At 40.4% G+C, this 14645-nt stretch overlaps 1 protein-coding gene across 1 annotated transcript; it reads right to left on the bottom strand.

Moving 5' to 3' along the window:
• Nucleotides 1-553: 553 nt before the first annotated feature.
• SRD5A1 (steroid 5 alpha-reductase 1) lies at nucleotides 554-14461 on the bottom strand. The gene is made up of 5 exons (XM_027878951.1): nucleotides 14082-14461; nucleotides 11955-12121; nucleotides 6403-6504; nucleotides 4562-4712; nucleotides 554-1704 (listed from the first exon to the last, which is right to left on the bottom strand). Exons 1-5 carry the CDS (start codon nucleotides 14459-14461, stop codon nucleotides 1638-1640), a joined length of 867 nt encoding a protein of 288 aa, XP_027734752.1. The 3' UTR covers nucleotides 554-1637.
• Between the last annotated feature and the right edge of the window lie 184 nt (nucleotides 14462-14645).

Here is a 14645-nt window from a genome sequence, read left to right on the forward strand (position 1 = left end):
GAGAATCAAGTAATGACACTGGCACCAAGGAATGGGTATTCCTGTGTTCTCCCAATGATGGGCTTTTTGCATGCTGGCTGAGATCAGGACAATCACCCTCCCAGTCAACATTACAAGGAGCAACTGGCAGTCCAAGGGCTCAGCTCTAGCTAAGTTAGAAAACTAATCTCTAAAATTTTAAAGGTAAATTTCATCAGACACATTACTTTGATTACTACAGCAGTGTAATTCAACAGCAAAGATAGAATTTTGAGCTTTAGGCAAATCTTACTGCAATACCATATCGGAAAACTCAGCATCTGGCAAAATTCTATTACCAACTTGTACTGAAGAACACAATGCAACATAAAGAGCAGAGAGAGCAGAAGACTCATGGCAAAAATTTGATTTCCATTTATTTCCACATTACAGTAGCAGCAGAATTTGTTGATTTTGTGGAAGTTTTTTTTCCTTGTTCATTTGTTCAGGTTTTTTTTGTTTGTTTGGGGTTTTTTTTGTGTGTGGGGGGGGGTTTTTTTGTTTGTTTTTTTAAATAGTTGCTATAATTTGGTTGTTGTGTTTTTTCTTTTTTGTTGGATTTTTTTTTTAATTATGTTCTGTTGGGTTTTTTCTTAGAAATTCTAAAAAATTCTTTATTATCACAATCATGCAAAGCACACAGATGTGCCTGAAACATGAGAGTCTGTATGCTTGGAATCCCATCATGTTCTTGAAAGTGTTCTGGAGTCCTTCATGAGTAAAATGTTGGGGTATGAGCATTGACATTAACATGACAAGCAACACAAAATATTCCAGAATATAAAATCATCTAGAATGTTATCAACAGAAGACAGAAAACACTTGATTTTTTAAAACAACATAGTAAGAAAATTGTTAAAATCCCAAGTTTTTTGTTATAAACTAAGTTAGAAAACATTACACATTTTTTAATAGTGCTAGACTGGCCTAAGTATCCTAAGTAAAGAATGCCTTCGAAAAATAATTTAGAGTGAGAAGACACATACTGCATATTGAGATAGCTATTACTTTTAAGAGGTAGATGGCAATATTAATCTATCATTTGGGGAAGATAGCCCTACAACTTTTAGGTGAATAGCATTAAATATTATCTATACAATATCTGTATGCAAGAGTGCAAAGAGGAGGAACACTGCCTCTCATCTAACAGCAACTACATTCAATTCCTTGGCCTGCATCATCAGCTCTCCTGAAAATACAGGTGGGGGGAAGAAGGATTAGAAAGGCAAGAAAGAAAAAATAAAATCAACCCTATTTGTGTATGCAGGCAAATAAGAGGCAGAATACACCATCCAGACCGCAGTGAGAGCGACTGAGCTCACGTCACAGTCCTCAGGACAGTGTGACAAGATTGAGTGGAAACAGCAGAAGCCTGCAGAGGCAGTCAGACTCATTGCCTAAGGTGTTTATGAAGGTGCTTCACTGCTGGAAAAGCATTTCTGTTCCTATTCACCATGTCCATCAGATTCTCGGTTACCATTAAGAGGAAAAAGCAGTAAGTAATAGCAGCACTGATGGACAGGCTTTGTCACAGTGACGATCAGAGTATGTTTTTAACTTGCCACCACCTGTAAAATGTTAGCTGTTACATCCATCTCAGACAGTGTTAAAAGCACAGCTCAGTACAAAAATGGGATCACAATTTTTCTGTCCTTTGGGTAGTCTTCAAATTTCTCAAGGTACCATCTGTAAAACAAAGACAGAAATCTGGTGAGTATTTAGTCTTCCAAATGCTGTTCACAAAATTAAGTAATTGTACAATGTGTTCAATTTAATCTATACATTTTCTGTCTACAACCAAAAAAAAATGCCTTTAGACCTACTCTGTATATAAAAATGGCATTTACTGCACTCATCCTAACAACATCTGATCATCAACTACAACAAAACTAAGTTGTTCTGACAGCAATGGGAAATCAAACCAACAGATGTGGTGAGAGCAGTCAGGGAAGGAATAGCCTATTCTTTCAAAACGTATGTTGTTATGCACCCTGAGTATCTGCATTTCAGAAGCAGAGGGGGAAGAAATTAAACTAAAACCATGTAATTGCCTAATGGCATCACAAAGAACCAAGGATTACTTCACATACTAGAATGAGAGTCCCATTCTGCATAGAAACATCTTCAGTCCCAAAGGATTTGCATAATCAAACTGAACATGACAAACATTACACTAGCCTTATTGCTAATACCTCTCAAAGACATCAGTATTTTCAAATCCAGACAATTAACAAAGAAGAAATATATAGCACTATTAAATATTATTTGTCTTTTTGCCTTATATAACAAACACGTTTACTCCCATTTTCGAATACTTATTCTCTGCTTCTCTGAAATAAAGGAATAACTTCACCTGGGGTTCTCAAAGGTGCAGATATTCATATTATCAATAGTCAACTGCAAGATCAAAGCTGGAATAAGCAGAGGACAAAACATGCAATGCACAATAACCTGCAGCTGTGGAATACCATCATTACACTATTTTTCCATTTCAATAATTTATTCCAAGTTGTTTAAACTAAACAGACTACACTAAAATGTTTCTTCAATTACATGGATTTGTTATTTTTTAGTTGTTTGGGGTTTTCTTTTTGTACCCCTCTTCCATTTTTTATGCCTTTTTTTTTCCATTAGTGCAAATTACTTCCTTTACAACATTTAGCTTTTTCTAATGGTCTGAAAGAGTGCCATCAAGGATTGATGGAAACCAACCACGGAATTTGAACCTGAAGAACATAATATACAAAGAGAGGCTGAGGAACCCGGCATTGCTTAGCCTGGCAAGAAGGAGACTAAGGGACCCTGTTATGGATACCTACAGGTGCTGCCTACTGGTCATGGAAGGTGAATTACTTAAGACAACAGAGCAAAGTTATGACTGAAATGCCAACTCTTGCAGCTGGAATGCAGTGGCCCCAAGCAGAAGTGCAGGGTGGAGACTGCCCGGCTAGATAGCAGTTCTGCACAAAGGGACATGGACATCCTGGTGGACAAGTTAAGGATGAGTCAGTAATGGATCCCTGCAATAATGAAGGTCAAGTGCACATCGGCCTGCCTTAACAAGTACAGAGCCACCAAGTCAAAGGAAGGGTTTATTCTCTTTACCATTTAGCAGCTGAGAGCATGCATCTGCATTACTGCCTCCAGTTTTTGGCTTCCTGTGCAATAGAGATATCCACAAACTGGAGAAGAATTCAGCAGATGGTAAGACAACTACATAGCTGGAACATATGAGACATAGAGAGAACTAGGTTCGTTCAGCCTAGAAAAGCAGCAAAGAGGCACACCTAATTGCAATCTTCCATCACCTATTGTGACACTAAAGAGAAAGAGCCATACCTTTCCTGGAGGCACACAGCAAGTGCACCAGGAGATAAAGGTTGCAACATGAAATATTCCAACTGGTCATAATGATAAACTCTCTTCCCCATGACAATGAGGAAAATCCTGTTTCAGCACTTTGCCAGAGATGTGCTGAAGCCTCCACCCTTGTAGACACTCAGAACTCAAGTGGATGAGGCCCTGGGCAAAAGGGCGGTTGTAGGTCACGCCAGCTGACTGGACAATCTTCAGACACTCCCCCTTGCCCAAGACACTCTGCAATTCTGCTCATTAATAGCAGGTGATAAAATAAGAACAGATGGTCAAGAGTTGACAGGTCAGGAAGGTTCAGATTGGACAGCAGAAAAAACTTGTTCACTTGGAAAGTAATACAGACCTGCAACACCCTACAAACAAGGTGCAGGAAAAGCTCAGTTTCTGGAAGCTTTCAGGACTCCACTAGACATACCCCTGGCTGCCCCCACAGATAGTCAGCAATGGCATTTTTTTCAACCTATTTCTCTTCATATATTCAGGCTTATTTCCTGTTAAGCCACCAAGTTTCAGCATGAAAACCAAAGTAGGAAGCTGAAAATAACCAGAATAAGATCAACATGTTCAAAGTCCTTTAAACATGCCATTCCTTAAAGAGAATCAAAAACTACTCTCCACAAACTATAGTCCTTTAACAGGAAAGCCACATTATGAATACAGTACATTAGCAGTCAAACTGTTTAATTAGAGCAGACACCTTATTATTATCTACCAGAATTGTTTTCATACTGTCCATTCACTTGATTATAGACAACATGATAGAGACTTAGCTATAAAGCATGTCTATTAAAGAGTACTTCAGAGTGATTTTCAGAATTTTAATATTGTAGAAACCAGTTAAAGCAGCAAGGGAAAATGGAGTATATGATCATTTAAGACAATACTACCAAACTTGTCTATAATCTTTTACAGATCCAGGAAGAACTACCTTTATTTAAACATTATTTTGACCACCTCATTGTACATTGTGTGTGTTTATGCTCAGTACTATTCTGCTGAAATTCCACAGAAATTTTTCTCAGAGTATTCTCTATCATATTCTCTCTTACAGCAGCAGCCTCTTTCATGAGACTTGCTCTGCAACAGTGCTATGGGATGAGGCATGATCTGTGAAATGTAAACGCAATGTGGCAGAGACAACAGAAATTATAAGACACAAACCACTTACTGATGGTGTTGCCTTGCCCTTGAACCCAAGATGAAAAGAGTACACAATGCAAACGCAAGGCTTTCCATGGTGCAGCAGGCAAGGGCAAACCCAAACCATTCCAGGATCTCTCCAAAAAAGTTGGCTCCACTGACATACTCAAACATTCCTCCTGAAAGCAGGACAGAATTATTTCAAAAGCACCTCAATCAAGATGTCCAGTGCTATCTTTTACTGTACCTCAAATAAGAGCTATATCATCAATATCTCTACATAATTTTAAAGGCAGTAGAAGCAGTGTTTTTAAGTTCAAGCTGTACTATAAAGGATCACTTCAGGCCTCTAAGACAGACCTTCTCCAGCTCCATTTTTCCTCTTTAAATAATGAAAGAAAAGCAGATTTACTAGTATCAAAAGCAAGTACATGTCTTTGTAAGTAGTTACTTAATAATATCAAATTGTCTCTTTGATCATAAACTAAACCTTTTTTATAATATGTAAAAATAGAGGACATGCTCCCCTTGAGTCTCAGAAAATACTCATAGAGTTAGTTAGCCTACAATGTTTCATTTCTTTAAGTACTTCAGAAATTAGATTAATTATGAACAATACTATTATTATTATGAAGTAAAGTCCCAAATTTATTCTCTAGCTTAAAATATGTTGCTCTTTTGTTCCCATTCCTCATGAGGCTGACTGCTTCAGCCTCGATACTCAGTGAGAAAAGTAATTGGGAGTCTGCATTAAATCTGCTGTACAGGTAATTATGCATAAACAATCAGTACTCACCTGCTAAAAAATTTTATAAACTAAGAACTTTCACCCTAATTCCAAAGTCAGTGTACAAACTGATAACATCTCAGTATGTGTTTTACCAGAGGGACTATTCAAACAAGTGTTTGGCAACTGTAATAAAGGACATATTTTGACCTTGTTTTAATTGCTCTACTCTTTTGACAAAAGGGAGATGAAATTCTAGCACTTAAACTGGATAAGCAGCACCAAAAAGACCAGCTCCTCCCGATCTTGCAGCAAATGACATCTTATTTCCTTTAGAACTTTTTTGTGCACTGAACACAGTACAGTATGTTCATATTCATATTTTACATGAGCACTTGGATTTACATCTATTAAAATTATAAGTTACCTTCTGGGTGAAAAACAGTCTACTGCCTTATATACCTTAATCTTCCAGTTATATTAAAAAAAAACAAACCTTAACAACCAAGAAAAAGCAATAACTAAGGAAAAAAGAGAAACAAAGTTCAGAGGTAGTATTTTTCTTCTCTCAGTGCTTGTAATGTACCTGAAAGAGTCTAATGTTTCCAAAAACATCAGTAAACTTTAACACATCAATAGGCTCCATAGGAAAACCTTTCATATTCTCCATTTTCCCATGAAGGCCAGAATTCATACTGCCCTACTTTGTTTGGATTTCTGTCCTCTTTTTACTGTGTGTCCCCTTCAATAGTAGTTGCTGCTCTCTGATTACCTGAGGTGCTTCCCTCTTCATACATGGGATATCAGATGGGCCAGCCATTGACTACTTTCTGCATTCCCCTCCTGCCCACACACTGGGTTGATAATTTAGGTCTTTCTTCTCCATCCTCCTGCTGATTCTCAGAAAAGTTGTGGAATGATGTGACATTTTTACCCCTTTTGAAAAATACAGCCAAAGTTGGTTTAAGAAATCCAAAGAGTTGCACAAGCCAAGTGATATCATGAAACAGATTCCTTACAATACTTGGCTTAAGAGGAAAAAATAAAATGAGCCTTTTCTCCAGTCCCAGCTTTCTTTACCACTTCTCACATGAGATATACTACTTTTGCTACATTAATCTCTGTACCATTTTTTTACTTACCTCTTGGTATCTTGTAACCAGTTTCCCCTGGTTTTCTCAGATTTCTGAGAATATGATCAGAATGAATATTGATTGCCATGCCAAGCAACCACCCTATAAAACCTGAAAAGAAATATTGAAAGCACATGTTCAGTACACCGAGTGAAAGCACTTGTTCAGAAAAACTATGGTCATGGATCACACGTTAGGCATATCAGCTTAAAGCAGCAGTAATGTAAGCAGTATAAACAATTCTGGAGACAGACTGAGCTTTTTAGTCAGCAGAGCTCACAGTAACCAAGAGCTCCCTATACATGAAATAGTACCACAAATATGAAGCTTCTTCTTATGTTGGTAGACATATAAAAATGCATGCACAGGCACATATGCAGATATAATGTCATTCCCTAACTTTCACACAAATACACTAAAATTTTAAACCCTGAAACAAACAGCCGTTCTCATTCTTCCCAGAGCGACACATTTTAGCCCCACTCTCCTTTTCTATTTTTACTGATAACATACCAAAATTTCCACAACAGAATTTTGTGCAACAAAAGGAATCAACCCATGAAGGAGTTAATGTATGATTTACTTGTGTCATTCAGCAAAATAGTTTAGCCATTTACACCAGATTTTCATAGAAACTGAGACTGTTGTCACATTCTGCACCCTTATGTCTTGTTGCCATAACTATGGGATAAATCAAAAAATTTAGGACTGAAATTCATTATTTTCATCCTTTGGCAACATGTTATCTATGCTATCTTCCTTTGAAGGCAGCCTTCCTTGCTACTAGGAGCAGACAAGATTCGGGATTTGAAGATAGATCCACTGTGTTGTTTTGAAGCCACCTCCAAAGTTATCAGTTTCACTTAAATTACCAAGAATATGCCAGTGATGTTCTTCTAGGACAAAGTCACTTCAGATGCCAGATAAAAAAACCTTTGCCTTTTTACATCCATAACTTGAGTCTTTCAGGTGGCTCTTTTTCTATATAGAGAAATCCAGGAGTGTGATCATCTCAACAAAAGCACTAACTGTATGTCCAAATGTATAAGGCCACACTGCAAGACTGGTAGGTTGTCAGAGCACACTCTACCAATACTTAAGCTACCTTTCCCAGCATGTTTGTTAACCTTTTCTTTATATATCACAGCAAGTTTCCATTAGCAATTCAGGATGCTATATGTAAAGTGCCTTTTGTAGTAAAATTTTGCTTATCAACTATATAGTCGATGTAAATACATCATCATGACATAGAATAAATATACTATACTTTATTATTTGATATACTATAGTTTATACCATACATCTATAATACTATGATTTGTTATACATTAGATATACTATAATTTTGGTGAATGTTTCCTGTGCATTCTGTACGGACATCTATTTATAAATGCGTATATGAACTCTTCAGATAATGCAGAAAGGCTGGAGCTTGCTTTAAGAATGCCAAATTACTACAGAAGATGAGTATGATCCTGTACACTTTTACCCCTCTGACCTGAAAGCTGCAAAATGGCAGAAGGAAACAATCACATCTCTTTGTGGACAACAAACTGACAAATGTAGATGATTTTTATAACACACCTCTACAATTTCAAGGTCCCCTTTCCTCTAAGGCACTGCATAACCACGTTCCCTGCACCCACGCTCTGTTGACAATCACAGAACATGCCAAGCTGGAAGGGACACGCAAGGATCATCAAGCCCAAATCTCAGCCCTGCACACATCCCCAAGAGTCACACCATGTGCCTGAGGGTATTGTCCAAACTTCTTGAGCTGTCAGGTTTGGAGCTCTTCCCCTCTCCTAATCTTCAGACTCACACCATGGCAGAGTCCTACGACTCTACAAAGCCAAGAGCTGGTTCTGCCCCACAATCCAAATAGCATGACTTGGCTACTAGCACAGGGAAATGTGGACAGGTAAACAGGAAGGGAGCCACTGCATACTACATCAGATTTTCAGATCCCCAGGATGCACCACACAACACAGATGATCTCACGAGACTACTTAGAGGCTTTTTCCTTCATCAAGATAAACCTGGAGATGAAGGCTTGCGCATATACTAGGTGAACATTTGCATAAGGATGACAATAACTAGGTCTACACTAGCGGACAACCTAGTGCAACAAAAGAGCACATGTGTGTTGTTGCACCAGTGCCCTCTCTACCCTTGCCCATGTAGAATTTCACACAAGAAGACCTACTGCTGTTCTGCAGGCTATTCCAGAGTGACAGGAGGGTAGCTGCTGTCTGGCTCACCTTCCCTTTCCAGGTTTCAAGAATACGCAGTGCAAGATGCTGTACAGACACATCAGGAGGCCAGTTTCTGCAGCTGCACTGAGAATGTCAAATAAACATTTCAGGTGAACCAGTGCCTCATCTCAGACTCTGTGGTTAGTTTCCAAGAACACATATGATCATCTGGAACATCCAGGTGTGTGTAGATATTAGGAGAGATACAGGCTAATCTACATCCCTGGGCTATGAGATAATATCTAGACATCTCTCAACTACAAAATCATATCTAGATATGGGCAATGCACAGGCACTCTTCATGTCTGTTCTGTGACAAGAGCAGAGGTGGCACATGTGCTTGGCTGCCTGACTGCCAGAGAAAAGCTTCATGCAACAGATGAGGTCCAGTCACCTGCACCTTCTGAGTTACAAGTGCTGCTCTGCTTTGCAGAACTGCTACTGAGGGAAGTTTCTGATGTACAGAAGAGTTGGCCATCAATATTCAGAGGAGGTAGTTGAATGGGGATTTAAAGGAGTAAGCAAAGACACATGGCATATTGCAAAGAGTTTAAAGAAGCTAAAGCAAGCAAAGGAAAGAAGGAGTTCCCAAACAGAAGTGCAGACAGATTAGAAAAGAACACCAGGGTGAACCACACAGGTGTTTGTGTCCCTTTTTGTAGCATTCACAGCTTCAGGGTATCATGGGCTGTCTTGGTAAGTTCACAAGCTGTTTGTTGGCATACATGTGTAAGGTACATGCTGAAATACTATGAAGTTGTTTCCACATAGGTTTGCAAGCTCATGGTGCTGCATTTGAAGCAAAGCACTCCAATTTCCTCTGAAAACAGCTGCGTTCACTGCTCTGAACTAAACCAACACACAGTCCAGAGAAACCGTGAGGGAATCACAGCAAAATTATACTCCTGATCCAAACCAATTGCTGGTGTAGATATAAGCTATTGCATTCCCAGAGTTAACCCCTAAATGCCTGAAAACACTGAAACTGTAATAAGGCTCTAGACAGAACAACAGCAGCTGTTTGAAACCTCTCATCATGACAGTTAATCAGCCTGACTTCTCCAAATTTCAGTCTTCACTGCAAATTTATCTCATTTCCGCTTCTGACTGCTGAACCATGGTTGGCTGCTACTTTTAGACACTCTCTCATTTATCTTCCACATATAACTCCATACAGCTTAAGAAATACCTTGCTAGCCCTCAGCAGATATGCTTTCTTGCTGTTGTTGTTTGCTAATATTCTAGTAACTTTTTCTAGTAACTTTAAATGGAGGCTTAAGGATGTTTCTGAAGAACTAGAACATAATAGTCCACTTGTTCAGGGAGTACAGCCACTTTGGCATTTGAGTTGACCAAAACCACAAACATAAACTGCAGATATTTCAAGGTATCCAGCTGGGATGAATACCAAATAGCCATTACAAATTGCTAAGATCCAATTATATTGAAGTGTAGTACAAAACCACCAGACAAAAAAAATCCCAAAAGATACTCTAGTTACAGGAATAAAATAAAAAACAAGTCTTCAGTTTGGCTGCTTCACAGCCATGTCAAATTTTATACAAAGATTTATTGTACTAACACTATCAAAAAAGTCAGCAGTAGTCATACTGTGAAAATGGTTGCTATGTGCACCAGGAATCTTGCTTTCTTACTTTTTAGGATAACTTAGTTTTCAGGATTGCTTTTTAAAGAAATATTTTGAACTATAATAATCACAAAATCAACACTTTATTTAAGTTTAACAGCACTAGAAATATATATAAGCACATATTCCAGATTGGTATTACTTGGAGCAAAAAAAAAAAAAGCAATCAATCAAAATAAAACCACAATAAACCCCCCTCAAATATAAATCAAACTAATTCATACACAGAAGTATTCATAATTGAAGGCAGAGGAACCTAATTATTATCATTTATACATTTGCATCTTTCAGAAATCATTGATAAACTCAAAAAAAAAATCAACCAAGGAAACCTGAGTAACAGTCTTATTAATTTCATTTTTTTAAAAGGTCGTTCAGTAAAGAAGAATTGATTTATGGCTCCTTAATCATGATTTGTTCACAGCACTGTATTAAGATATCTTTTTATTAATGTGTTAAACTAGGCATCAGAGCCTTTAACAGTTTTGATGAACAGATCTTTTAACCAATTTTTTTGCTGGACCCTAGTTTAAGAAAACTGGAAATCTGAAACTACTAAAAGAATCTCAAGTATATCCAAGTGCCTAGCACCCACTGAAGTCATTCCCTTGTACCTCAATATCTCCATTTTTAGTGCACAAGCAGTACTGCCTCCTAATCTTGGCAAGAGAACCTCCTTTAAGTTTCTTCAATCTTAGAGTCATTACAGCATTTAGCACAGTGGTCCTCCACTTTTATCTACAATAACACTGTAATAAGGACAAAAACCTTTTTCTTGTTATGAAAGACTTGAGAAGTTCTAGAGAAACACTACCTTGCTCTGGCTACTGAACAATAACAAGAAGGGTACTTGTTCAGATCAAGCACAGCCCAGTCCTCCACCTTTGGCTGAGACAAAATATTCTGATTTATCTTCACATGAAAGAGATCTTTTGGTAAAGATTTCATTAGAAAATGATACTATGATTTTCATGGTCAACAAAAGTAGATACCTAGGAAACAAAAAAATAGGGTGACAGTATTTTGTCACTAAGCATCTTAGCCTTTTCATCATATCCATGACCTCAACCATAAATAAATGTAACCTCCCTTCTAGATTGTGAGTGAATGATCAACCCCTCCACCCACTTCCTTGTGGGCCAGTTTCATCCTTTGATAAAGCTCACCCCTATTACAAGGGCGGATGTGCTTATGCATGCGTGTGTATCACATGTAAATATCCTGACACCAGGGTCTTTGGTATTAGCAGTGGTATCTTGGAAGCTAGCAATTACCCTTGCTAGATCTTTACTCCATGAGTTCACTTCAGTTTGATCTACATGTCACACAGAAAACCTGCTTTGTTTGTTCTAAACATGCATGCTGCTGGTTCCATGTGAGGCTTCAAGTTTCTACACTGAAAAAAATACATGACAATATTCACTTTGGTGCTAAAGAGTAAAGACGACAGCTCACCTAGCACTGATACTGTGGAAAGAAATGTCAGTTCACAGCTCTAAAGTTAAAAAAAAAGGTAAAAGGCTTCCAGATACAGCAATAAGAGAAATACCTATGAGAATACTTACAAAATGGCATTGAAGATACAATAAAATTACAATAACAAGCTGTGAAGACAAGGAAAATTACACCTTAAGTTCTCATAACATTATTTGACTTACCCGTAATGAAGCATGGACCTTTCAACCAGCCCGGAGGGTACGTTGCATAGTTGCTTAAGCTTCGGCCCTGCAAGTATCCATTGAAAACACAGAACAGAAGGGCTAACACAAAAGTGAAAAATGGTGTTGGTTTTCCTTCACGGATCAGAAGAGGAAATATGAGTGCCCTAGAGCAAAAAAAGAACGAAAATTTACTGTATTAACAAACAAAAGAGAGAGTTTTGAAGTAAAAAAACCTGTAATCCATAGTCCACACTATCCTACTCTCCAAATTCTACGCACTAGAGGTTTTGGTCCGTGTTCTGAAGGACAGTTGCACTTGGTTTAACACCTAAACATTCATTTCGTTGCCTAACTGGAATGACAAGATCAGTCCTCTCTCCCTGTATGACAGAAATTTTGAACTTCATATCCAAGGCAATTCCTTTGATGAGAGGAGTAAATGTAACTAATGTTAAGCACAGACTATTTTTATCCTCCTCTGTTCTTAAACCCTCAGTAGTATCATCAAGCTTTCTGAAATGAGCCAATTCCCATGATCCCCCAGCACTTCGGGGGGGGGGGGGGGGGGGGAGTCCACGCCCTTAAAATTAACCTAATTGAGCTCAGTTTCCTTCCTACCTTAAAAGTCACTCTAAAACCTTAATTGCTTCACCTCAACAATTTTGGTCTACCCTATGACACCTGCTAAACACATGACAAACCCACAATTGCCATCCCACTTGGGAAAGGAATCTTGATTGCTTTTCCTGGGGGATTATGGGAATAAACCAACAAGCTCTAAACAAGATCAGGTGAATGTTCTTGTGATCTTCTGGTGCAACTAGGCAACTCCCAACTGCCTATTGATTTAATTACAATCTGTAGGGATACAGGACCAGGATTACTGAAGCCTGAGCATTCTTCGCGTATTTTCCATCTACCCAAGGACTACTGCGTCAAAGTAGTCTTTCCAAAGAAAGCAAAACCATAACAGCTTTCAAAAAAGAGTAACAAATTAATTAATAGGATTATTTAAAGCATACTACATTACAACAAAAGGAACCAGATAATAGAGATCTCTTCCAGTCTGCACTCACCTACAGAAGAATCCCTCAGTCTGGCAATTGCAACAAGCAACTAGAAAAAACAAACTGCAGCACAGCTCAGCTTGCTCTACAAACCTTTGTCTCACGTTCCTAGCTATTTTCAGATATCGAGGATGAGTTAAGATCCCATGAGAAAGCTAATACCTGTATTCTTAAAAATGAAAAAAAGGAATAAAGACACAGTCCTCGGTTTTCAAAACCAGCCACGAGGCCAATCGTATTGCATTCTTCTCCACTGTGAGGATGTGGAATACTTTCAGTCAAAAGCACCAACCTCTCTCATTCAGCACCAGAAAACAACAGTGTATCAGCCACACACGGAGCTTAACATGACCTGACAAACCCATTGCTCCTGTATTAGTATTGTTGCAGAATTGCATGAGGAGTATGACCAGCAGATACCGTCCGTAACTTGAAGTCAACGGCAAAACCCTACCTGAGATCCAGCTGAGCTGCCTTCTCCTTTTACTAAAGACCCAAGTTGACTGTAGGACAACATAGAGCACTCGGCCTCATATTTGCTAGTATTTTAATGAATCATGAATATCCCGAGCTGAAGAAAACCCTCATCCAGCCCAACTCCTTCAACGAACACTATGCTGAAAGGCCACGTTTAGGAACGTAACTGGAAACAGCCACTGTTTCACAACACTGAAGTTATACAAGTACACAGTGCTGAACTTCCCTTTTTTTTCCCACCACTAGGTCCCTTCAGACAGCCTGATCAAGCCCTTGCTGACACGGGGGTCGCCACGCGAGGTACGGCCGTAGCGCAGGGATGGAGGGGCAGCCGAAGAAGCACCTAACACGGCAGCCAGCACAGCTCCGACACGGCTCCGCGCCCGGCTCCCGCCGCAGCGCACCACCCCCCAACCCAGCGAACCCCGAAAGAGTAAACGACTGCGATATTAAGTAACACGCGCTAATTAACAGGAGCACCTCAACCCCTTCGGTCTGGAAGCGACAGCCAGGCTCCTATGAAGACCGATTCCCTCTCCCGCTCCGGCGGCACCGTAAGGAGTCCCCGTCCCGCCCGCACCTGTGCGTGTAGTGCAGGACGAAGCAACCCAGCAGGACACGGTTGGCCCGGGCAGCGATGGCCTCCCCACCGCAGGCGGCGAGCCCAATTGGGACGAGAAGGGAGGGCAGCTCCTGCAGCGCCCAGGCAGCGCGGGCGGGCAGTAGCCAGCCGAAGCGCCGCGTGGAGTACCGGCCGTAGGGCATGGGGATGAAGCAGAGCAGCAGGGCGGAGACGGCGCCCAGCGCTACTAGCCCGTAGGAGAAGAGCTCCAGCAGCCGGCGCTCCTCGGGCCCCTCCACCCTGTGCCAGAAGCCGCAGAGGCCATCGCGGCCCGCGCCCGCCGCCATCGCCGCCTCCGCCGGCACCGAAACCCATCGCCCCCCGCCGCCCCTACTCATCGCCCACCCGGCGCCCCGCCCACCGGGCACCGCGGACCAATCGGCGCCAGGGGGCGTGGCCCGAGCGGCTCGCCCGTTGGTGGGCGGGGCGGGCCCGCGCTCGGGTTCTCGGGAAGTTCCGCCGGGAAGGGGCTCCGGGAAGGAGTGGGCGTGTCCACGCGTGCGCTCTGGAGGCGTGAGCACG

The sequence above is a fragment of the Empidonax traillii genome, unplaced genomic scaffold (assembly GCF_003031625.1).
Source record: "Empidonax traillii isolate 1590-97213 ecotype Southwest subspecies unplaced genomic scaffold, ASM303162v1 scaffold48:size2401408, whole genome shotgun sequence".
NCBI lineage: Eukaryota > Metazoa > Chordata > Aves > Passeriformes > Tyrannidae > Empidonax > Empidonax traillii.